The sequence below is a fragment of the Mastacembelus armatus genome, chromosome 8, assembly GCF_900324485.2.
Source record: "Mastacembelus armatus chromosome 8, fMasArm1.2, whole genome shotgun sequence".
Lineage (NCBI taxonomy): Eukaryota > Metazoa > Chordata > Actinopteri > Synbranchiformes > Mastacembelidae > Mastacembelus > Mastacembelus armatus.
This window is the reverse complement of record NC_046640.1, coordinates 18235581-18260302: the sequence shown is the minus strand read 5'-3', so window position 1 is coordinate 18260302 and position 24722 is coordinate 18235581. Positions and strand designations below refer to the sequence as shown.

Below are 24722 nucleotides of genomic sequence, written 5' to 3'. Positions count from 1 at the left end.
CTGAGCTTATCTTGTTCTCATAAATGCAAAAACTGGACAAATACACTCAAAAAAAGGAGAAAGCCAACATCTTGAATTGTTAAGTCTCAAGTCTGTTTTTAACTTTCTCCCTTTCACAGTTCAGCACTGCTCTTCTCCTGACTTTTAATTTTAATTTCATTTATTTTTCAGCACTGACTCTCCATAGTCTCTACATGCAAATTCACAGTGGTACACATTCCCCACCCATTCTGCTTGCTCCAAATATATTCTCCATATCAGCCTTCACAGTTTGAGATGCAGCAAAGCTCCCAACATGACAGCTGTACAAAGTGTCTTCCTCTTGGCCCTCATTTCAGGTAAGTCAAGCCAGTATTGAGCAGAGGAGCAGAACAGCAGCTTTGGATGTCTGCTGGCTGTGTCTCATCTTACCTATGTGTCTTTTTCAGCTGCTCAGGGCCAGTCCCTCACTTCTTCAGAGCCAGTGGTTCGCAGAGCTGGACAATCAGCCACTCTGTCCTGTAAGGTAGAAGGACTTGCTCTGGCTTGGCTGCACTGGATTCGTCAGAAACCAGGGAAAGGATTGGAATGGATTGGACGCATTGATAGTGGAACTGGCACAATATTTGCCCAAAGTCTTCAAGGCCAGTTTTCTATCACCAAAGACACTTCCCAAAATGTTGTGTATTTAGAGGTGAGGAGTCTGAAACAAGAAGATTCTGCTGTTTATTATTGTGCTCGAGAGACACGGTGACACAAGAGATTACAAAGCTGCACAAAATCCTCTGAACTCTGACGTCTGCATGAGAAGCACTGGAGTGTGTCAGGCTTTGGAAACAAACATCCCATTGAATGATGGACAGTTAATGAAATTTATCAGTAATTCATTAGTCAGAGAAAGTGCATGATAACTACCAGCTACTGCCCTTTTTAAAACAACAACATGTAATTACACCATACTCATAAAGAAAATGTAAAATGTATGTCAGTGAGAGAAGTGCTTCAACATAGATCTACACTAATACTGTTAATACATCAAAAACCTGCTGTAAAATAACATCTTCTGCTTCACTGTTATGTTGCTGCCTGAGTATATTGCAGTATGCACTAAGTGAAAAGCCAGAAAAACAGATGACGACCACAGGCCTCGAATCACAAACTCATCTCTATGTCCAGATGTTAGAGGTGACTAACTTCTGTTGAATGTTAAATGTAGCCCCTGTTTCCATTTTAAAACTGTAGAGGGCAGATGAGCACTAACTTTAATACTTAGTCTGGTGAAGACACAGCAACAGCAGGAAAGGAACAAAGTGGGTTGTAAAGTGTTAGCAGCCACAAACATGTCAGCTTTTAATGTCCTCGTCTGATGTTGATCAACATTTCAGCCATGAAAAGAGAAAAATCTGCTCACAACGACTCATCCAGTTTTTCTGTGCACCACTGCTTGTTGGTTATTGTTTAAAGACCATCAGTCAGATTATATAACTTGGGTTATATTATTAATTTGTGGTAATGCTGCTAAAGAAGTAACTCACAGTAAATTAGACTGACTTTAAAAACTTAGAGCCTAACAAGAAGTTGATCTTCAGAAAGTTTTCTTTCCATTTCATTTGTCACCAGTTTAGGAGCCTTCAGACCACTGATCTGACATATGACATTAAGACCACACATACACAAACTTGCTGTAAAAACAATCAAAGTTCAGCTACAGCAGAGACACTTCTGCTGGAACAGTGACTATAAAAGCAGAGAATCTGAGGACACAGCTGTTTATTACTGTGCACGTCGGCCCACAGTGGTAAAAACCACCAACCAACCTGCACAAAAACCCACAAACACACGACTGAACTAAACACCCATGATCCACAAGTGAACATTCATAAAGTCATGAATTCTTGTTAAGTTGATAAAAATATTAGTCAATGCAATTTCATGAATGACAGAAAAACTTTTTTATACTGACAACTAAAACAACTTTAACCTTTGTGGCAACATCATTTTAGCCTCCCACTGCAGCTGCCATCACAGTAGGAGAGAAACAAAATACTCGAATGATCTAAAAAAAAAGATGTCTTCTGTTTCAAAAATATTGGTTATAAAATAACATGTAACAAACTTAAACTGAAAAGTGACTCATTTTCTACCAAATTATTAACAAATACCCACATATATAGAGCCAATTTTTATTTTGTAATTTATAACTGCTTCAAAACTAAAGGTGACATTTGTTATATGTTTTGTCATCACATTTTCCTATGGTGTTTAAAAAATATTCAGGTTATGAAAATGTGTGTTACATGTTCCCTTTTTAAACCAGTAGAGGGAGGTCTATGCAAACACTTCCCACCTTATAAACACATCAATAACTTGCAGAGCACTGTGGGACAAGTTTATGCATTTCTGAAACACTGATCACAGAGAACTGAACTACAATATTTATCACAGAATGGAAAACACAATCGTCTGGAGTTTATTATTTTTAGCTTCTATTCATGGTGAGAAAATCAATTCTGCTTTTCTTCAAAACATTTTAAAAGGTAGTTGAATAATATTCATCATTACTTCTATTACAGGAGTGTGGGGTGAAACCAAAATGGACCAGTCTGCCTCAGAGCTAAAAAGACCTGGAGAGACAGTGAAGATGTCCTGTGTCATATCTGGGTTTGATATGACAAGTTCCTACATTCACTGGATAAGACAGAGGCCAGAGAAAGCTCTGGAGTGGATTGGGAGGATGAACACTGGATCAAACTCTGCTAGCTATGGCAGCTCCTTTCAAAGCCGTTTCATCATGACTGAAGATGTTCCCAGCAGCACCCAGTACCTCCAGGTCAAGAGCCTGACAACAGAAGATTCTGCTGTTTACTTCTGTGCTCGACAACACAGTGACTGGAGACAGTGAAGCAGTTGCACAAAAACCACCACAGACCACAAGCAGCAGTTTGACCTCAGTCATATCTGGATTTTGTCAACACCATTAAAATCACTTTGATATATCCACATCACATTTATAGATATTTTACCATAAACTCATGAGTAATAACTATTTTCATCATTATATTAGATCCATCACAGCGATTATCTAAAGCCTTTCACCTCCTAACAGACATTAAAACAAAAATACCAGCATCATATTTACAAGTACCAACTACACATTACATGAACCAAGACTGAAAGAGTAAGAAGCTGAAAAACATTTGATCAGTGAAAATGATGAGATGAAAATACAGCAAGTTTTCAGTAGAGAGAGACGACTGTATGTTGGTGATTAGACTAATTTGACTAATGACGAACAGTCTTCATACTAAATCAAATCTATCATTGTTTTTTTTAAATTTATAGATAATTTTGTTCACATGTCTGAATTAAGTTTAATGTGTTTGTCTTTATCAGTATAAACATGGTAATGGTGTGAATATTATTTTACTGAACATATGAGAGAAATGTGAAAACAACTGATTTAGGAAACTGACTGGTGAAGTATTTTACCCAGTTTCACCAAATATCTGCAGATATTCTCCTGAGAGGAGGAGTCAATGCAAAACTCAGATGTCTTCCACCTCTACTTATCTGACTGCAGAGAGGACGACAGAGAACAGTGGACACACAGTTTAACATGATGGACTATAGGACAGGACTGCTGCTTTTAACCATCTGCTGGGCAGGTGAGAAAATATCTGCAAAGCCTGAAATCAATCTGTTTTCAAGAAGGTGCAAACTTACATCAACTGACTATTTTCTGGTTTGTCTTGACAGGTGTTGATGGTCAGACTCTGACACAATCTGAACCAGTGGTTAAAAGGCCTGGAGAATCCCACACATTGACCTGTACAGCCTCTGGATTCACATTCAGCAGCTATTATATGGCCTGGGTCAGACAGGCTCCTGGAAAAGGACTGGAGTGGGTTGCTGAAATTAGCTACGGTGGTGGCAGCAGCAAATACTACTCTCAGTCAGTTCAAGGCCGGTTTACCATCTCCAGAGACGACAACAGACAGCAGCTGTATCTGCAGATGAACAGTCTGAAAACTGAAGATTCTGCTGTTTATTATTGTGCTCGAGAGTCACAGTGACTGGAGTTGGTTCAGCAGCTGTACAAAAACCTTTTTAAAATGAAACGCAAGAAATTAATTAATCAAAAACAATAATGATTAAAAAATATAAATAATACATTTTCCTTACAAAACAGCCAAGGACACCACAATGGGCTGATGAAGTTATTGTCCAGGTTAGAAATAATGAAATGCCAAAGGTGTGAGATGAATTCTGGCCACTTGATTGTGCAGTTAATGGCCTATAAAATACATAAAAATGTGGCAGTGAAATAATAAAAAATAACGCTGCAGTTTGTTATAATAAAACTAGGACACAGTCAGTGTCAAGTTCTTCTCACCTTTGTCACTATAAAGACACAATCCCCAGTTAATCACTGAGCTTAACTGACAGACTGAACTAGACATTTGTATTGACATCACACAGAAACATGTAACTGCTGGATCAGTGACTACAGCTTCATCTGTTGCTGCTCATCATCACTAGTCAACAGAGCTTCAGAAATGTTTAAAAGATTGGTGAGATGCAAATAATATCACAATTTAAAGAATGTAGCTCAAACACAGTTGTTGTGTCAGTGAGAACAGAGAGCAACTCACCATCTCTGTAGCTCTAACTGTGCTGGAGCGGATCTGTGGGACTTCATGGATTCCACAACAACACATAGAACTGAATATTCAGATGACTGATGAGAAATCGTTGGGATTCTGTTTCTCACAGGTTTTCACAGTCTCAATCTCATCCAGCCAGACTCAAAGGCTGTGCAGCCTGGACAGTCTTTGACCATCACCTGTCAGGTCTCTGGTTATTCTCTGACTGATAGCAGCTATGCAACAGGTTGGATCAGACAGCCTGAAGGAAAACCAATGGAGTGGATTTTAAATCGATGGGGTGGAGGAGACTTTTATCAAAATGATGCTTTGAAGAACAAGTTCAAATACCACACACACACTTCTATTAGTTCTGTGACATTAACAGGACTGAATCTGCAGCCTGAGGACACAGCTGTTTATTACTGTGTACGTGGTGTCACTGTGACACAAACACTGACAGACCTGCACAAAAATCCTCTAGTCCATGTGACTGAAACACATAACCACATATGTTCTAAATGTTAAAACAACAAAACATTAACAAGGTAAATACTGTGCTAATGTAACAAAAAATATTTTTAAAAATGACTTAAAGGTAGAAGAAAACCTTTGTTACTGATACAGTAGTCTAGTTGACTATGTGAATGTATTTATGCTGTTTTCATTTGACTTACACTGCAGCTGACATCAGTAAAACATTTCAAATATTAATAAAAAATATTTATATAGATGTTTTGAATTCTGCTGCAGCCTGCACAACAAGAAAATAGACTCAGAAAAAATGTCTTCAACATGAAACATTTTCACACTTTTATCTTTGTGTATTCTGATGCATAGAGAAGATGGGAAACCACTTTTCCTTCCTACTTGCAATGAGGTAGAAAACAGAAAAATCTAACAAAGATAAATTAACAATAGTTTTATCTCTTCCAAAGTACAAATCAATAAATAAATACACACATGGTTTGCAGTTTTCATTTTGTAATGTGGTCAAGTTAACACAGGCAACAGTTGTAGGTAAACTACTTATGGAAATGATGTGTGTCACACATTCTATTACTAAACCTGTAGAGGGCAGTCTATGCAAATGATTTCTTCCTTATAAACACACAGCTGTCACAAAATGTGTCACTGGAAACGTTTCATACAGTATATTCTAAAACACTGATTAGAAGAATTGAACAGCAGAGTCTATTACAGAACAGAAATCATGATTTCATGGAGCTTATTTTTTATAGTTACTATTCATGGTGAGAAAATTATTTATGCTTTAACAAAGTGAAACATTTCTTTTGGAAATTTAAGTTTGATGGATGATGATCATTATTTTGTTATTTACAGGAGTTTGGAGTGAGATCAGACTGGACCAGTCTGCCTCAGAGCTAAAAAGACCTGGAGAGACAGTGAAGATGTCCTGTGTCATATCTGGGTATAGCATGACAAGCTCCTACATTCACTGGATAAGACAGAGGCCAGAGAAAGCTCTGGAGTGGATTGGGAGGATGGATGCTGGATCAAACTCTGCTAGCTATGGCAGCTCCTTTCAAAGCCGTTTCATCATGACTGAAGATGTTCCCAGCAGCACCCAGTACCTCCAGGTCAAGAGCCTGACAACAGAAGATCTAGTAGTCCCATCTATTACTCCCAGTCAGTCCAGGGTAGATTCATCATCTCCAGAGATGACTCCAGCAGTAAACTTTATCTAAAGATGAACAGTCTGAAGACGGAGGACACAGAAGTTTATTACTGTGCCAGAGACTCACAATAACACAAACCATCAGTAGACCTGAACAAAAACCCCTCAGTGCCTGGAAACCTGTAACATGAAGCCACCAGAGGAGGAGCCCTCAGACCACTAATGATTTCAGACCAGTTCATTGAGAAATAACACTCTTTACATATACTGTATACAGCACTGAAAATGAAAACAAAGTCTTACAGGGGGCATCAGAAGCTCTGACAAATGACACTAAGACCAGTTTTGACTGAACATTAAACACACATACACAAACAAACAGGTTGACCCTGTAATAGCACCAGCAAAATTTCTTTTTCTTTCTTTCTTTTCCAAAATCTGATTGTCTACACCAATGTGACAATAATAAAACTTCCATAAGAGTTTTCTGTAACTGGTTTGTAATTTTTATATCACATACATGCATGATATATCCACTATGAGATGAGAGGAAATTAACTTTATTAATCCCAAAGGCAAATTCAGTGGTCTGCAAACTATAAACACATTTAACCAAGAAAATGTATTTAGGGCATATAATATATTAATATAAGCATATAAGCATTGAAATAATGTTCCATGTCTACATTTCAGATTACTACTGATCAATGTTTAATTAATGTCAGATGAATCATAAGATCAGGAAACTGCTTTTATCTGTGATGTGTTAATTCACATGAGGATCCTGATTGTTGTTTGGCATCTTTTAGCAAAACTTAATAACATTTTAACTGTGATGACTTTGCTTTTCTATATTTAAATACATTTATTCACTTGGCAGATGTTCTTTTTCAATGCAACATGTAAATGACAACAGTTCATCTATTTTCTGTCAAAGGTCAAATTTGTATCAGGACAATAAGAAGAAAACTTCATGTATTTATCACAGGAATAAACATTGAGTTCTGTAATGTTTTTATTTGAAGCAAAAATAGTTTTTTGTCAGTGTCTTCAGGCTGCATGTTCTTTCTGATCGATCAGTGTGTAGACTGGAAGAGTTTACACACAATAATAAAACAATATCATTAGACTAAAAATCCAATTTTACCACAGGAAATGAATTTCTGGACCCAATTCAAATTTTTAACCAATTCAGTTTAAACCAAAAAACTATTTGGCTGAAATAACGTTCACTATATGTTAATTGTCTTGCTGAAATATATAATGTCTATGATGACCAGTCTGGTTCACTCCTTCCGGAGAGGAGGAGTCAATGCAAAACTCAGATGTCTTCCACCTCTACTTATCTGACTGCAGAGAGGACGACAGAGAACAGTGGACACACAGTTTAACATGATGGACTATAGGACAGGACTGCTTCTTTTAACCATCTGCTGGGCAGGTGAGAAAATATCTGCAAAGCTTGAAATCAATCTGTTTTCAAGAAGGTGCAAACTTACATCAACTGACTATTTTCTGGTTTGTCTTGACAGGTGTTGATGGTCAGACTCTGACAGAATCTGAACCAGTGGTTAAAAGGCCTGGAGAATCCCACACATTGACCTGTACAGCCTCTGGATTCACATTCAGCAGCTACCATATGGCATGGGTCAGACAGGCCCCTGGAAAAGGACTGGAGTGGGTTGCTTTCATTAGCAGCGGTGGTGGCAGCAGCAAATACTACTCTCAGTCAGTCCAAGGCCGGTTTACCATCTCCAGAGACAACAACAGACAGCAGCTGTATCTGCAGATGAACAGTCTGAAAACTGAAGATTCTGCTGTTTATTATTGTGCTCGAGAGTCACAGTGACTGGAGTTGGTTCAGCAGCTGTACAAAAACCTACAGTAGTCTACTCAATAGCCTGATGGGTCCTTTTAATTATGATAATATATATATATATATATATTTTTTTTCTCGTCCCAGATCAAAGATGGTGCTTAAAAACACAAAGACACCTATAATGTAGTTTTACAATAATTACTGCAGTGTATTAAGGCTAAGACAAGAATGTACTTGTTTTATACCAGTGTTACCAAAAGCTCCTGTGCATTTTGGTTCTTGTGAGACTTTGATCAAAGATGAATGAAACAACTAATCCAGCTGTTATGAAGACTTCAGGGAGCCTGCTGTCTCTTCTCATTACTGACCTACATTAAATATATAATAAATATAGAATAAATAGCTAAATGAGTAAATCACACACTACAGTTTCATGTATATCTTTCAGAGAAGACAACTGCAATGAATTGAAACAATGTGGAGTAACAAGACAATAAAGTAATTTATATCTGAATGAACATTAACTTTATATGGGCTGAAACACGTTTCTTCCTCTAGATTCTTTAATCTTCACTTTAATCTTCACTAAGCTAAATATTTACATACTTTATCCAAACAAATATTTTAAACTGTTCATATGATCCTGTCTAAACAAATAAATATAAGTTAAGAATAAGTGAGTGCTTAAAAAAAAAAAATAGCAATTGGAAAATTCAGTGCTGATGAATTTAAACCTGTCTCCATTGCTGTTCACCATCATTGTTACTCTAGTGTTGATTTTAATATGCCTTCAATAATCCAGGAGTCATGTTAATATTAACATTGAAGTAGTAATGATATTTATTGTTTTTAATTACAGTAGGATGTATTTAAGTTTTTAAAAAGTAATTACAGTAACTTAGGAATTAATAGTTTTCAGGAACAGTTGAAGTAAATGCTGGGACCTTTTCAACATGTTACAGTTTAATGTGCAATGAAATGAAACATTCATATCTAAGGCAGAGCTGATTTCCAGCCATGTTTTCACTGAACAATGAACCAACTATTATTAGATCTGATCACACCAACACTGTAGCTCTTATGAGTCTGATTCTATGCAAACTCAGTGACCTTCCTCATACCTATAAAAACCTCCAGTCAGACTGTCAGAGTAGTTCACACATCAAACATGTTTCCTGTTGCTCTGCTGCTGCTGTTGGCAGCTGGATCATGTGAGTCTCTAGATTTGACTTAGAAAACTGTTCATTTTTACAGTATCACTTGATAATTTGTCATAATATATTTTTTATCTTTAACAGGTGTGAAATGTGAACAGCTGACTCAGCCAGCCTCTGTGACTGTGCAGCCAGGTCAACGTCTGACCACCAGACAGGCTCCTGGAAAAGGACTGGAGTGGGTTGCTTACATTAGCAGTGGTAGTAGTGACAAATACTACTCTCAGTCAGTCCAAGGCCGGTTTACCATCTCCAGAGACAACAACAGACAGCAGCTGTATCTGCAGATGAACAGTCTGAAAACTGAAGATTCTGCTGTGTATTATTGTGCTCGAGAGTCACAGTGACTGGAGTTGGTTCAGCAGCTGTACAAAAACCGACTGGACTTAGTCTTACTGGGATCACATTTCCCAACAATAGTTACTCATATCATCAATAAAGTCCAATTCTAAATAGAAACCTAGAAATATCAGCAGCAGATTTGACTGGTCCTGTTCCACTCACTCTGACCCTGATTCTTTCTCTTTTCAAAATGAGCAAATTTCCACCTAATGTGAGGCTGAAAAAACACACTGCTCCACAGATTCAGTAGAAGAGATTCTGCTTGTTGAGGGAGCTCTCAAAGAACCAGAGCAGCAACACATACATGATATTAGAGTATCAGCAGAGGAACAGTGAGAAGTATCAGCTGTATGAATATACACTGCAGTCCACTGTTTATCCAGCTGGGACTAAGCCTGTGCAGTGATTGTGGAGCAGAAAAAACAGCTGATGTCACTCAGCTAATCCAAATCCTACAGTGCTGCCTGGACTGATGCAAACACAGTTAAAAACTACCATTATCTCAGTCCATATAACTGTCTGTGCTTTGACCTTCTATGGGGTTGGAAACAATCAAGTGGACAACAAAAGACATTTGGAGACTGCAGACTCAAATTCCAGGCTCAGTCCACACCAACTTTGACTGACAACAACCAGAATGACCCATATCCAGATACTAACAAACTGCTGAGTCACGTCAGTGGCTTTTCAACTCCCACACAACAACACTGAGCATGAGAAACCAAAATTATTTGGGGTCAGATGAAGACAAACAGTTTGACATGAAAACACCAACCTGTTTCTGCAGGTTCAAGGCATTTCCTTTTTACGACTCAGTCCTAACATCCATCAGGTTTCCCTGTCTCATGTCACAGTGGTCAAACGTTTTGGACACAGTAAGTTTACACAACTCTTGTTCAAACTAAGTTTATTTCTGTTTGTAATAGACGTTTCTATTTCCGCCAACACCACATGTGTCTGATTATTAAACGTTTTAACGTGACGTAAAAAGGTGAACAGGAAAAGCAAAGAAAGGGGGAGGGCCATGAGTCAGTAATAAAATACATTTTTCTAATATCTTGACTTTAAAAACTCGTCTAATGAGAAATTCATCAGAAAGTCAGTTTCTGCAACATAACATCAACAAAACAAACAAACAAACCAAAGCAAACTTTTGACTGTAGAAAAGATCACATCAGTTTAGTTTCAGCATCAACCATGTTCTCACAGTCTGATAACAGTCAGATAAATCACCAGGATCAGGACACTGCTTTTATCTGTGGTGAGTTCATTCCAAATTTACATATTTTAGTAACAACAGTTTAGTGTGTGGACTGTTTCTTCACTAAAAGCCCAAGGACAAGACAACAATGTGCTGAAACCAGTCATTTATAAAAGTCTCATAAATTAATACATATTATTTCCATTATTCCATTACATTATTACACACACACTAAAAGTTATTTTAGCGTTCTTTCTCTGTCTTTTTCACTAGCTAAGTAACATTACCCTTTTGTTCAAGGAAGGAATATTTTGCCCAAGACGATTTTTCTGTCTTGACTCTCACGTGACAATCAGGGGATTCATGTCAAGTTAACTCTGCTTATTTTTTTTTTTTTTTTTTTGGAAAAGAGGCAAACTGTTCTGTCCAAGAGTATCTTGTTAGTCTAAAGTAAAGGAACCAAGATCACCATGCCCAGTCATGTACCTTGTTTCTTGTTTTCATGATTAGAGAAAAGGATTTTTTTTCAAGAGGATTTTGTTTTCCCCTGAGTTGTCAAAGCAGATATCCCGGATCCCCTGAGCAAGGAAACCCATACAGCCAGACACTGGTCTGTGAAACCCACCCGGACTCAACCCTATCATCTGTCGACGACTCCGGTGTTACCGGGTCCTGGCCAATTAAATTTTACTTTACTTAAATAAGTAAAGTAAGAGCATAAATACATGAATAAACAATACAGGAGATACAAAAACACTGTGCTGATACATTTTAAGTTAACAGAGTTTGATATATGAGGTGGTGACAGTTAATAAAAATGAGATTTAGGCAAACATGGCTTACACAAAGATAACATCCTTGGTGGCTGCTTCTTTTGCGCCCATGGTTGTGTATTGCTGTAACGATGATAACTTTTTAGCGAAAATGTGGCAACGTTTTTTTAAGTGAGACATGAGACCAAACTGTATTTCGTTCACACATTTAATTTAATACAATAACACAATAATACAATATAAATAATAAGAAAAATCCACCATGTCCCTTCCAGGACTCTGTAAAATGCATATAAATAAAATTCAACTTGTTCTTGAATGTGAAGCTACAAGTTAATATGTTAATCTATAGGAATCACAGTTGTGCCCATCTCGGTTTGCAGTGAAACTTTTTTTTAAATTCAAACTATATTGTAGTCTTCAAACATTATTTCTTTATGAAACATACTTGCATAAGTCATTAATAGTTTAATAGTCAGAAAGCATATTTAGTAAAAGTGATAAAATGTGGTATTTGAAAATACTGCCTGTATGTCAGTCCCTCCCACATTATCCTGATGCAAATCTTCAGTGTGTGCAGTGTACTTCTGTCCTGCTGACTGGTCTTGTACTTTGTGTGAACCATCAGAGGTCACAGTGTCAGGATGATGAACACACTCACTCTTCTGCTGGTTGCTCTCTGTCTGCCCTGTGAGTTCTCCTGCTTCTTGCTGTTTTATCATTTATGGTCAGTCAGTGATAGTAGAAAACTTCCCACATGACTGTCTCACTTTCTCCTGTGTGGATTTTCTTTTCCATTTTATTCCATCAGGTTGTACAGGTCAGAGTATGGAGTCTATTCCTTCCAGTTCTGTAGTAAAAAAGCCTGGGGAGACTCTCAGTCTGTCCTGCAGAGGATCTGGCTTCACATTTAGCTGTTGTGTTATGTTTTGGGTCAGACAACCTGAAGGAAAACCACTGGAATAGATTGGGAGTGGGTACTCTGATTCCAGTAGAAACACTTATGATAAACTCTAAAAGACAAGTGTTAAAGTATAAATATACTGTATTTCTACATGATATATTCAATATGTGAAAGCCCATCAAATGCTGCTCAAAAAACATTATTAAAAAAAAAAAATCTAAAGATCAGTAGCACTGAATAAAGCTCTAATGAAATGACATGAATGAGAGCTAGACAGATAGAGAGACAGATAAGACTTTAGTGATCCCCATGAGGAAACTCAGTTGTTGCAGCAGCAGTGTTTGACAAGACAGGGCAGTGGAAAAAAAACAGTCTAGGGTTTAGACAAAATATTGTAAAATAATATACCTTGTCAACTGTTTTTTGTCCCTGTCTGTGATCCTACCACTTCAGCAGACCACAGCATAAAAGACTGTTGATGCAACCACAGTGTTGTAAAAAGCAAACACAGAGCTGCTGTAACAGGCTGCCAATCCATGCAGCACCAGAAAAGGACAGAAGCTAAGCTGACATTTGACACATTAGCCCAACCTCCATCTATAACTGTCAGTGTCCTTCTCTATGCAAATTGAACTTCCTCAAAGTCTTCTATTGTATGGACACACACACATATATATCTTGCTGTCTGTTTCAGAAACAGAGAAGCTCCCATCACCTTCAATAACAACCATGTTCCCTGTAGCTCTGCTGCTGCTGCTGGCTGCTGGATCCTGTGAGTCTCACTGAGGCACAGACAGTATGATCACAGCTCACTGACTCTTCACTGCTATTACACTGATTCAATATTTAACATGTTTTTTTTTTGTTTTTAACAGGTGTGAAATGTGAACAGCTGACACAGCCAGCCTCTGTGACTGTGCAGCCAGGTCAACGTCTGACCATCACCTGTCAGGTCTCTTATTCTGTGGGCAGCTACTGGACAGCTTGGATCAGACAGCCTGCAGGGAAAGGACTGGAGTGGATTGGAAGCAAAGTTACTGGTGCTTCATACTACAAAGATTCATTAAAAAACAAGTTCAGTATTGACTTAGACTCTTCCAGCAACACAGTGACTCTGAACGGACAGAACATGCAGCCTGAAGACACTGCTGTGTATTACTGTGCCAGAGACCCACAATAACACAAACCATCAGTAGACCTGAACAAAAACCCCTCAGTGCCTGAAAACCTGTAACATGAAGCCACCAGAGGAGGAGCCCTCAGACCACTAATGATTTTATCATAGTTCACAGAAAACAGTGTTGCAAAAGTAAAGTGAACTGAAAATGTGTAAACAATATAAAATAGATTATTCTTCTATAATGACATTCAGTAAATCATAAAGAAATTAGCATCTTTAGTTCTCTTTAGTCAGCTTCACTGATATGTTAGAAACTGAAACTTCTTCATGACTCAAACCAACTGCATTGTCTCTTCCAATGAGTTAAAGAGCAAAGTTTTAATTTATATTATTCTATTAACAGTTTTTTTCAGTTAAGATTTTCTGTCAGGGAAATAAAAATAGATCTCTTTGCTTTTATTTCAGTGACATTCCTCCAATCACGTCTCAGGTCTGGGATGTGCTTTTGTCACCAGATAAGAGTCGACCTTTGGCAACTACACAAATTCAATTCAAATTCATATATTTTTTAAATTTATCAAACAAGGTCTATGATGACCAGTCTGGTTCACTCCTTCCTGAGAGGAGGAGTCAATGCAAAACTCAGATGTCTTCCACCTCTACTTATCTGACTGCAGAGAGGACCACAGAGAACAGTGGACACACAGTTTAACATGATGGACTATAGGACAGGACTGCTGCTTTTAACCATCTGCTGGGCAGGTGAGAAAATATCTGCAAAGCTTGAAATCAATCTGTTTTCAAGAAGGTGCAAACTTACATCAACTGACTATTTTCTGGTTTGTCTTGACAGGTGTTGATGGTCAGACTCTGACAGAGTCTGAACCAGTGGTTAAAAGGCCTGGAGAATCCCACACATTGACCTGTACAGCCTCTGGATTTGATTTCAGCAGCTATTATATGCACTGGATCAGACAGGCTCCTGGAAAAGGACTGGAATGGGTTGCTTACATTAGCAGTGGTAGTAGCGACAAATACTACTCTCAGTCAGTTCAAGGCCGGTTTACCATCTCCAGAGACAACAACAGACAGCAGCTGTATCTGCAGATGAACAGTCTGAAAACTGAAGATTCTGCTGTTCATTATTGTGCTCGAGAGTCACAGTGACTGGAGTTGGTTCAGCAGCTGTACGAAAACCTACAGGACTCAGTCTTACTGGACTGATATGCAACAATCACCTCACAGGGTCACAGTTCTTTAGTCTCAAGGGCAACATTCCATGTATTATATGAGTTACAGTGACTGGAGTTGGTTCAGCAGCTGTACAAAAACCTATAATATTCATCTTCTTTATATTTATTTTAATACATTTATCATGTGGGAGTGAAGAATAATGTTGCAGTTTGTTTTATTAACACTAGAGAGCAGTGAGTGTAAAGTTTCTCTCAGCTTTGTCACTATAAAGACAGAAACTCCAGTCAGCTCATTGAGCTTAACTGACAGACTGAACTAGACATTTGTATTGACATCACATGGATTGGACGCATTGATAGTGGAACTGGCACAATATTTGCCCAAAGTCTTCAAGGCCAGTTTTCTATCACCAAAGACACTTCCCAAAATGTTGTGTATGTAGAGGTGAAGAGTCTGAAACAAGAAGATTCTGCTGTTTATTATTGTGCTCGAGAGACACGGTGACACAAGAGATTACAAAGCTGCACAAAATCCTCTGAACTCTGACGTCTGCATGAGAAGCACTGGAGTGTGTCAGGCTTTGGAAACAAACATCCCATTGAATGATGGACAGTTAATGAAATTTATCAGTAATTCATTAGTCAGAGAAAGTGCATGATAACTACCAGCTACTGCCCTTTTTAAAACAACAACATGTAATTACACAATACTCATAAAGAAGTAAAATGTATGTCAGTGAGAGAAGTGCTTCAACATAGATCTACACTAATACTGTTCATACATCAAAAACCTGCTGTAAAATAACATCTTCTGCTTCACTGTTATGTTGCTGCCTGAGTATATTGCAGTATGCACTAAGTGAAAAGCCAGAAAAACAGATGACGACCACAGGCCTTGAATCACAAACTCATCTCTATGTCCAGATGTTAGAGGTGACTAACTTCTGTTGAATGTTAAATGTAGCCCCTGTTTCCATTTTAAAACTGTAGAGGGCAGATGAGCACTAACTTTAATAGTTAGTCTGGTGAAGACAAAGCAACAGCAGGAAAGGAACAAAGTGGGTTGTAAAGTGTTAGCAGCCACAAACATGTCAGCTTTTAATGTCCTCGTCTGATGTTGATCAACATTTCAGCCATGAAAAGAGAAAAATCTGCTCACAACGACTCATCCAGTTTTTCTGTGCACCACTGCTTGTTGGTTATTGTTTAAATACCATCAGTCAGATTATATAACTTGGGTTATATTATTAATTTGTGGTAATGCTGCTAAACAAGTAACTCAATGTAAAACACTGGAGAACATCAATAACAATTTATTCTGCTGTCACTAAACAAGAAATTAGACTCCAGTCCAGTCTACATCTTATCCAGTATCCTCCCAATGATAATAACTGATCTTAATCTGACATCATTTAGTCTCTGATTGTTTTGGTTTTCATCTTGACACGTGTTGATGGTCAGACTGACAGAATCTGATCCAGTGGTTAAAAGGCCTGGAGAATCTCATACATTGACCTGAACAGCCTCTGGATTCACATTCAGCATCTATTATACTGTACAGCATTGGGTTAGTCATTTATAAAACATTTATAATGCTCCTAAAATATCTGTTAAATATTTCTATGATTACAGACACACAGATAAACACATACTAAGAATTTTTGTTAGTTTATGTTCTCTTTCTTTTAAACAAAACTTAATCAAATGTGTAAAGGAAAACCAATGGAGGGGATTTTACATATATGGGGTGGAGGCAGCTTTTATCAAAATGATGCTTTGTAGAACAAGTTCAGCTACAGCAGAGACACTTCTGCTGGAACAGTGACTATAAAAGAATCTGCAGCCTGAGGACACAGCTGTTTATTACTGTGCACGTCTGCCCATAGTGGTAAATACGGTGGCCGACAAGGGCAAATGCGCTGCAAGAGAGAAACGCTGCAAAAGAGAAACGTTGCAAGAGACACATGTAGTGATATAAGTCACGTCTCATTTTGGAGGCTGCGTATTGACGCAGGTTATAGTGTTGTGATGATGAATGACGACCTCTGATGATTGTTCTCATGTGCTAATATGTGCTAATAATATGTGTTCTGTTACATGTGTTTACTTGATCAAAAGTGTTGTACAACGTTGGGAGACATTGGGTGGGGGGGGGGGGAGATCTGATAGGTGCGTTTTTCATTTATTACTTAACACTTGGCTGTCATCTTTTACAACACTGTATTTTTATAATACTGTAAAACATGACGGCCAAGTGTTTAAAAAATAATAAATGTAAAACGTACTGTAATGCCCTGCTAAATTCACAGCCAGCAGACGTTCTTTTGTCACTTTGCGTTATTAATTTTTTTGTCAGAACAGGTAACAGGCTACTGTTTCAGCTGTAGCCACGCTAACTCCCCTCACCGAACAGCTCTCTCTCACCCTCCCTCTCTTCCCTCCACACACACTTCTTCCCTCCTCCCTGACCCATCTCCCTCTAGCTCACCCTACCGACTCCCCAAAGAACACCCTGAACAAGACAACATCCTATAGTCATTACAGTACCTTCAGATCTCCCACCCTGCAACACCCCCCCCCCATGTCTCCCAACGTTGTATGACGACACTTTTGATCAAGTAAACAAATGTAACAGAATATTGTTAGGACATATTAGCACATGAGAACAATCATCAGAGGACGCTCATTCTGTGGCAATTCAATACTATAACCTGCCTGCGTCTTTACGCAGCCTCCAATATGAGACGTGACTTATATCACTACATGTGTCTCTCTCGCCTCTGTAAAAGTTCTTTGCTCATAGCACCCCTCAGTTTGGGGTCCCCCTATCGGCCTGGCGCACTTGTGTTTTCTCTTTTGCAGCATTTCTTTCTTGCAGCATTTCTCTTTTGCAGCGTTTCTTTCTTGCAGCATTTCTCTTTTGCAGCGTTTCTTTCTTGCAGCATTTCTCTTTTGCAGCGTTTCTCTTTTGCAGCGTTTCTCTTTTGCAGCGTTTCTTTCTTGTAGCGTTTCTCTTTTGCAGCGTTTCACTTTTGCAGCGCGTTTGCCCTTGTCGGCCACCGTAAATAAACAACCACAAACCAACCTGCACAAAAACCCACAAACTGAACCAAACACTCAGTTGCCTCAGAGCAAGATTTCAGCTGTTTCAGAGAGATGGGTCATAAATTAACATCTGACAAAGATCAAATTAATAGTAGCTCATTCTCTGTTACAGTTTCAAGAAAACTACATATAATGCATTTTTTATGTTGGTGAAGATGGAAACATTTATGAAAACTGCTACACATTCAGTCTAAGATTCATATGATTGTCCTGTTGCATCAGTCCAGAAAATTTGCTACCATAACCTAAAAAATTTCCAAATTTCCAAGGGTGTTTTAAAAATATTCAGTTTATGAAAATGTGTGTTACATGTTCCCTTTTTAAACCAGTAGAGGGAGGTCTATGCAAACACTTCCCACCTTATAAACACATCAATAACTTGCAGAGCACTGTGGGACAAGTTTATGCATTTTTGAAAGACTGATCACAGAGAACTGAACTACAATATTTATCACAGAATGGAAAATACAATTGTCTGGAGTTTATTATTTTTAGTTTCTATCCATGGTGGTAGTTTCACAAACAAAAAGTATATTTATGATAATTACTTAAACTTAGAAAAAACATTTATTATTGATAGAGGAGTAAAGAGTATTTGAATGTATTTGTGCTGCTTTCATTTGACTTACACTGCAGCTGACACCAATAAAACATTTCAAATAAAAACGTTTTTTTCTCCTCTGCTGCAGTCTGCAGGACATTTATAATACTATGTATATAAGTTTTTGAATTTTAATTACTGTCATTCAGGCATTAACAGTTTTCAAGAACAGTTGAAGTAAATGCTGGGACCTTTTCAACATGTTACAGTTAAATATGTAATGAAATGAAACATTCATATCTAAGGCAGAGCTGATTTCCAGCCATGTTTTCACTGAACAATGAACCAACTATTATTAGAGCTGATCACACCAACACTGTAGCTCTTATGAGTCTGATTCTATGCAAACTCAGTGACCTTCCTCATACCTATAAAAACCTCCAGTCAGACTGTCAGAGTAGTTCACACATCACTTTCATTAGAAAACATGTTTCCTGTTGCTCTGCTGCTGCTGTTGGCAGCTGGAACATGTGAGTCTCTAGATTTGACATAGAAAACTGTTCATTTTTACAGTGTCACTTCATAATTTGTCATAATATATTTATTATTTTTAACAAGTGTGTAATGTGAACAGCTGACACAGCCAGCCTCTGTGACTGTGCAGCCAGGTCAACGTCTGACCATCACCTGTCAGGTCTCTTATTCTGTGAGTGGCTACTGGACAGCTTGGATCAGACAGCCTGCAGGGAAAGGACTGGAGTGGATTGGAAGCAAAGCTGTTGGTGCTTCATACTACAAAGATTCACTAAAGAACAAGTTCAGTATTGACTTAGACTCTTCCAGCAACACAGCGACTCTGAATGGACAGAACATGCAGCCTGAAGACACTGCTGTGTATTACTGTGCCAGACACTCACAATAACACAAACCATCAGTAGACCTGAACAAAAACCCCTCAGTGCCTGAAAGCCTGTAACATGAAGCCACCAGAGGAGGAGCCCTCAGACCACTAATGATTTCAGACCAGTTTACTGAGAAAGAGAAAAGTGGTTTTTAAACATACAGTGCATTCAATTCATATTCAGACCCACTTCACTTTTTTCAATTTTGTTATGCTGCAGCATGATTCTACAATTATTTATTTTTCTCATTAACCTCATTAAACACTCAATATCTCATAATTACAAGTGAAAACAGAATTTTAGAAATGTGCTGATATGTATTGTCAGATGTGACGGGTGTGTGCCTTTCCAAATCATGTCCAATCAATTTAATTTACCACAGATGGACTCCATTCAAGGTGTAGAAATGGGAGAAGCCTGAGCTCATGTTTAATGTGCTGTTGCAAAGGCTAAATGGGATATTTTAGTTTTTTATTAAAAATGAATTTACAGACATTTCTAAACTTCTTTTTTAACGTTGTCATTATGTGATACTGAGTGCAGAATAATGAGAAAATAAATTAAATGAAACGACTGTAGCATCAGGCTGCAACATAATAAAATTGAACAGAGGTCTAGATACTTTCTGAATGCACTGTATTTGTCAGTGAAAAAGTCTAATATTGTGATAATATATTCTCCTGAGAGGAGGAGTCAATGCAAAACTCAGATGTCTTCCACCTCTACTTATCTGACTGCAGAGAGGACGACAGAGAACAGTGGACACACAGTTTAACATGATGGACTATAGGACAGGACTGCTGCTTTTAACCATCTGCTGGGCAGGTGAGAAAATATCTGCAAAGCTTGAAATCAATCTGTTTTCAAGAAGGTGCAAACTTACATCAACTGACTATTTTCTGGTTTGTCTTGACAGGTGTTGATGGTCAGACTCTGACAGAATCTGATCCAGTGGTTAAAAGGCCTGGAGAATCCCACACATTGACCTGTACAGCATCTGGATTCACATTCAGCAGCTACCATATGAACTGGGTCAGACAGGCTCCTGGAAAAGGACTGGAGTGGGTTGCTTTTGTACACACTGGCAGTTCATCTGTCTATTACTCCCAGTCAGTCCAGGGTAGATTCACCATCTCCAGAGATGACTCCAGCAGTAAACTTTATCTAAAGATGAACAGTCTGAAGACGGAGGTCACAGCAGTTTATTTCTGTGCCAGATACTCACAATAACACAAACCATCAGTAGACCTGAACAAAAACCCCTCAGTGCCTGAAAACCTGTAACATGAAGCCACCAGAGGAGGAGCCCTCAGACCACTAATGATTTCAGACCAGTTTACTTTTGGAGTAAACAGGGAACAGTTGGTAGATTTTATATGTTCTTTAATTTACCAATATTATCTTAATTACTCAGACAGTAAACTCACTGAACATCAGTAAACAGTAAATTAGACTGACTTTAAAAACTTAGAGCCTAACAAGAAGTTCATCTTCAGAAAGTTTTCTTTCCATTTAATTTGTCACCAGTTTAGGAGCTTTCAGACCACTGATCTGACATATGACATTAAGACCACACATACACAAACTTGCTGTAAAAACAATCAAAGTTGACGTTTTTGAAAATCTTCAACTGGCTCATGATTTTACAATGACATAAATGCACATATCCATCATATTAAAGGTCTTCACATTGTAAACAACATGTAACATTCATTCATTTTCTATACCCGCTTATTCTTGAACCAGGTTTACAGGGATCTGGTGGAGCCTATCCCAGCTCTCTTTGGGTGAAAGGCAGGGGTACACCCTGGACAGGTCAGCAGTCCATCACAGGGTCACATAGAGACACTCAAAGACAAACAACCTCACACACTCACACTCACTCCTACGGGCAATTTAGAGTCACCAATCAACCTTGACATACATGTTTTTGGACTGTGGGAGGAAAACAGAGTATCTGGAGAAAACCCACACAAGCACAAGGAAAACATTCAAACTCCACACAGAAAGGCCAGGTTGCAAACCCACAACCTTCTTACTGTGAGGCAACATGTAACATTTAACCAAGAAAATGTCTTTAGTATAAATAAGTGTTGATATAATGTTTCCTGTGAACATTTCAGATTATTGCTGGTCACAATATCAGGACACTGCTTTTATCTGTGATGTGTTAATTCACATTAGGATCCTGATTGTTGTTTGGCATCTTTTAGCAGAACTTACTAACATTTTCACTGTGGTGACTTTGCTTTTCTATATGTGAATACATTTATTTACTTTACAGATGTAACATTCAAATAACAACAGATCATCTATTTTCTGTCAAATGCAACCACAGGGGGGCACAATCCAGTGTCTTCATGTGCCAGTCCCAAGTCCGGGTAAATGCAGAGGGTTGTGTCAGGAAGGGCATCCGACGTAAAATTTCAGCCAAATCAAACATGCGAGTCACAAATATGACTTCCATACCAGATCGATCGGGTTAACAACGAATGCCACTGGTGCTGTTAACCTACAGGGTGCCAGTGGAAATTGGACTACTGTTGGACGAAGAAGGAGAGGAGAAAGGCGTGTTTGTTGGCAAAGAGAGAAGAGGAAGGGCAGGAGTGTAGGACTTAGAGTAGGGACTTAGAATGTAGGAACTTTGTCAGGGAAAACTAGAAAGTTGGCTGATATGATGGAGAGAAGAAAGGTGGATATCTTGTGTGTTCAGGAGACCAGGTGGAAAGGTAGCAAGGCCTATAGATTAGGAGCAGGGTTCAAGCTGTTTTATCATGGTGTGGCTGGAAGGAGGAATGGAGTAGGAGTTATCCTGAAGGAGGATTTTGCTCAGAATGTTCTGGAGGTGAAGAGAGTGTCAGATAGGGTGATGAGTCTGAAGCTGGAAGTTGAAGGTGTGATGTTGAATGTTGTCAGTGGTTATGCCCCACAGGTAGGATGTGAGTTAGACGAGAAGGAGAAATTCTGGAGGGAGATGGATGAGCTGAATCAGGGTATCCCTAGTGGTGAGAGAGTGGTGATTGGGGCAGACTTCAACGGACATGTTGGTGAGGGAAACAGAGGTGATGAGGAAGTGATGGGTAAGTTTGGTATGCAGGACAGGGATGCAGAAGGACAGATGGTGGTAGATTTCACAAAAAGGATGGAAATGGCTGTAGTGAACACATTTTTCCAGAAAAGGGAGGAGCATATGGTGACATATAAGAGTGGAGTGACTGCAAAGCAGTGGTTGGGGAGAGTGTAGCCAGACAGCATAGGATGGTGGTGTGTAGGATGACTCTGGTGGTGAGGAAGATGAAGAGGACCAAGTGGTGGAAGTTGAAAAAGGAAGAGTGTTGTGTGGCTTTCAGGGAGGAGCTGAATCAGGCTCTGTGAGATCAGGAGGTTCTTCTGGATGACTCGACAGCTACAGCTGAATACAATCAGGGAGATAGGTAGGAGGGTACTTGGTGTGTTATCTGGAAAGAGGAAAGCAAATAAGGAGGCTTCGTGGTGGAATGAGAAAGTTCAGGAGTGTGTTAAGAGGAAAAGGTTAGCTAAGAAGAAGTGGGACACTGAGAGGACAGAAGAGAATAGACAGGATTACAGGGAGATGCAGCGTAAAGTGAAGGTAGACATGGCAAAGGCCAAACAAAGGGCGTATGAGGATTTGTATGATAGGTTAGACACATAGGTTGGTACAGGTTGGCGAGGCAGAGACAGAGATGGGAAGGATGTGCAGCAGGTTAGGGTGATCAAGGACAGGGATGGAAATATGTTGACAGGTGCCACAAGTGTGATGGAAAGATGGAAGTAATACTTTGAAGAGTTGATGAATGAGGAAAATGTCAGAGAGCCCAGAGTAGAAGAGGTGACTGTTGTGGAGCAAGAAGTAGCAAAGATCAGTAAGGATGAAGTGAGGACGGCGTTGAACAGGATGAAGTGTGGAAAGGCAGTTGGTCCGGATGACATACCTGTGGAGTTATGGAAGTGTTTAGGAGCGGTGGCAGTAGAGTTTTTGACTGGGCTACTTAACAAGATCTTGGAGAATGAGAGGATGCCTGAGGAATGGAGGAGAAGTGTACTGGTGCCCATCTTTAAGAACAAGGGGGACGTGCAGAGTAGTGAAAACTACAGAGGAATAAAGCTGATGAGTCACACAATGAAGTTATGGGAAAGAGTAGTGGAGACTATGCTGAGATCAGAAGTGAGCATTTGTGAGCAGCAGTATGGTTTCATGCCAAGAAAGAGAACCACATATGCAATAATTGCTTTGATAATGCTGGTGGAGAAGTACAGAGAAGGCCAGAAGGAGCTGCATTGTGTCTTTGTAGATTTAGAAAAAGTGTATGACGGTGCTGAGAGAGGAGCTATGGTTTTGTATGAGGAAGTCTGGAGTGGAAGAGAAGTATGTTCGAGTGGTGCAGGACATGTATGAGAGCTATAAGACAGTGGTGAGGTGCGCTGTAGGGGTGACAGAGGAGTTCAAGGTGGAGGTGGGACTGCACCAAGGATTGGCTTTGAGCCCCTTCTTGTTTGCTGTGGTGATGGACAGGCTGACAGATGAGGTTAGACAGGAATCTAGCAAGAAGGTTGGAACGGGTGGAGGAAAGTGTCAGGTGTGATATGTGACAAAAGAGTGTCAGCAAGAATGAAAGGAAAGGTGGACAAGACAGTGGTGAGACCAGCAATGTTGTCTGGTTTAGAGACAGTGGCACTGAGAAAAAGACAGGAGGCAGAGCTGGAGGTAGCAGAGCTGAAGATGTTGAGGTTCTCTCTGGGAGTGACGAGGATGGATAGGATCAGGAATGATGACATCAGAGGGACAGCTCATGTTAGATGTTTTGGAGAAAAAGCCTGGGAAGCCAGATTGAGATGGTTTGGACATGTTCAGAGGAGGGACAGTGAATACATTGGTAAAAGGATGCTGAGGTTAGAGCTTCCAGGAAGGAGGCCTAGAGGAAGACCAAAGAGGAGGTTCTTGGATGTAGTGAAGGAGGACATGAGGATAGTTGGTGTGGGTGAGGAGGATATAGAGGATAGGGTTAAATGGAGGCAGATAATTCGCTGGGGCGACCCCTGAAGGGAGCAGCCAAAAGGAGAAGAAGATCTAATTCCTGTCAAAGGTAAAATTTGTATCAGGGCAGTAAGAACAAAACTTTACATATTTAAACTTTAAGTTCTGTAAAGTTTTTGCTAAAAGTGTTTCTTATTCTGAGCATTACACAGAATATTAGGAGAAAAATCAGATTTTACCACACAGGAATCATTTTCTGAAGCCTATTCAAAACTTTTTAAATTCAGATTGAATGAAAACTTACTAGGCTCAAACCACAACTCTCACTATATATTGACTGAAACAAGAAAT

The 24722-nt window shown here is 39.1% G+C and overlaps 5 gene segments (V, D, J or C); all 5 read left to right on the top strand.

Moving 5' to 3' along the window:
- The first annotated feature begins 218 nt into the window (after positions 1–218).
- On the top strand, positions 219–15347 carry LOC113140369 (immunoglobulin heavy variable 1-24-like). The segment is given in 3 exon segments: positions 219–338; positions 429–567; positions 15167–15347. Coding segments are annotated over 3 exon segments (348 nt in total).
- Positions 5744–6346, top strand: LOC117152684 (Ig heavy chain V region 1-72-like). The segment is given in 2 exon segments: positions 5744–5875; positions 5967–6346. Coding segments are annotated over 2 exon segments (405 nt in total).
- Positions 13165–13710, top strand: LOC113140372 (Ig heavy chain V region 5A-like). The segment is given in 2 exon segments: positions 13165–13286; positions 13390–13710. Coding segments are annotated over 2 exon segments (348 nt in total).
- Positions 14348–14878, top strand: LOC113140335 (Ig heavy chain V region 6.96-like). The segment is given in 2 exon segments: positions 14348–14396; positions 14488–14878. Coding segments are annotated over 2 exon segments (363 nt in total).
- A 4652-nt stretch (positions 15348–19999) lies between the features above and the next one.
- LOC113140621 (immunoglobulin heavy variable 3-48-like) lies at positions 20000–20605 on the top strand. The segment is given in 2 exon segments: positions 20000–20200; positions 20292–20605. Coding segments are annotated over 2 exon segments (363 nt in total).
- Positions 20606–24722: the final 4117 nt, after the last annotated feature.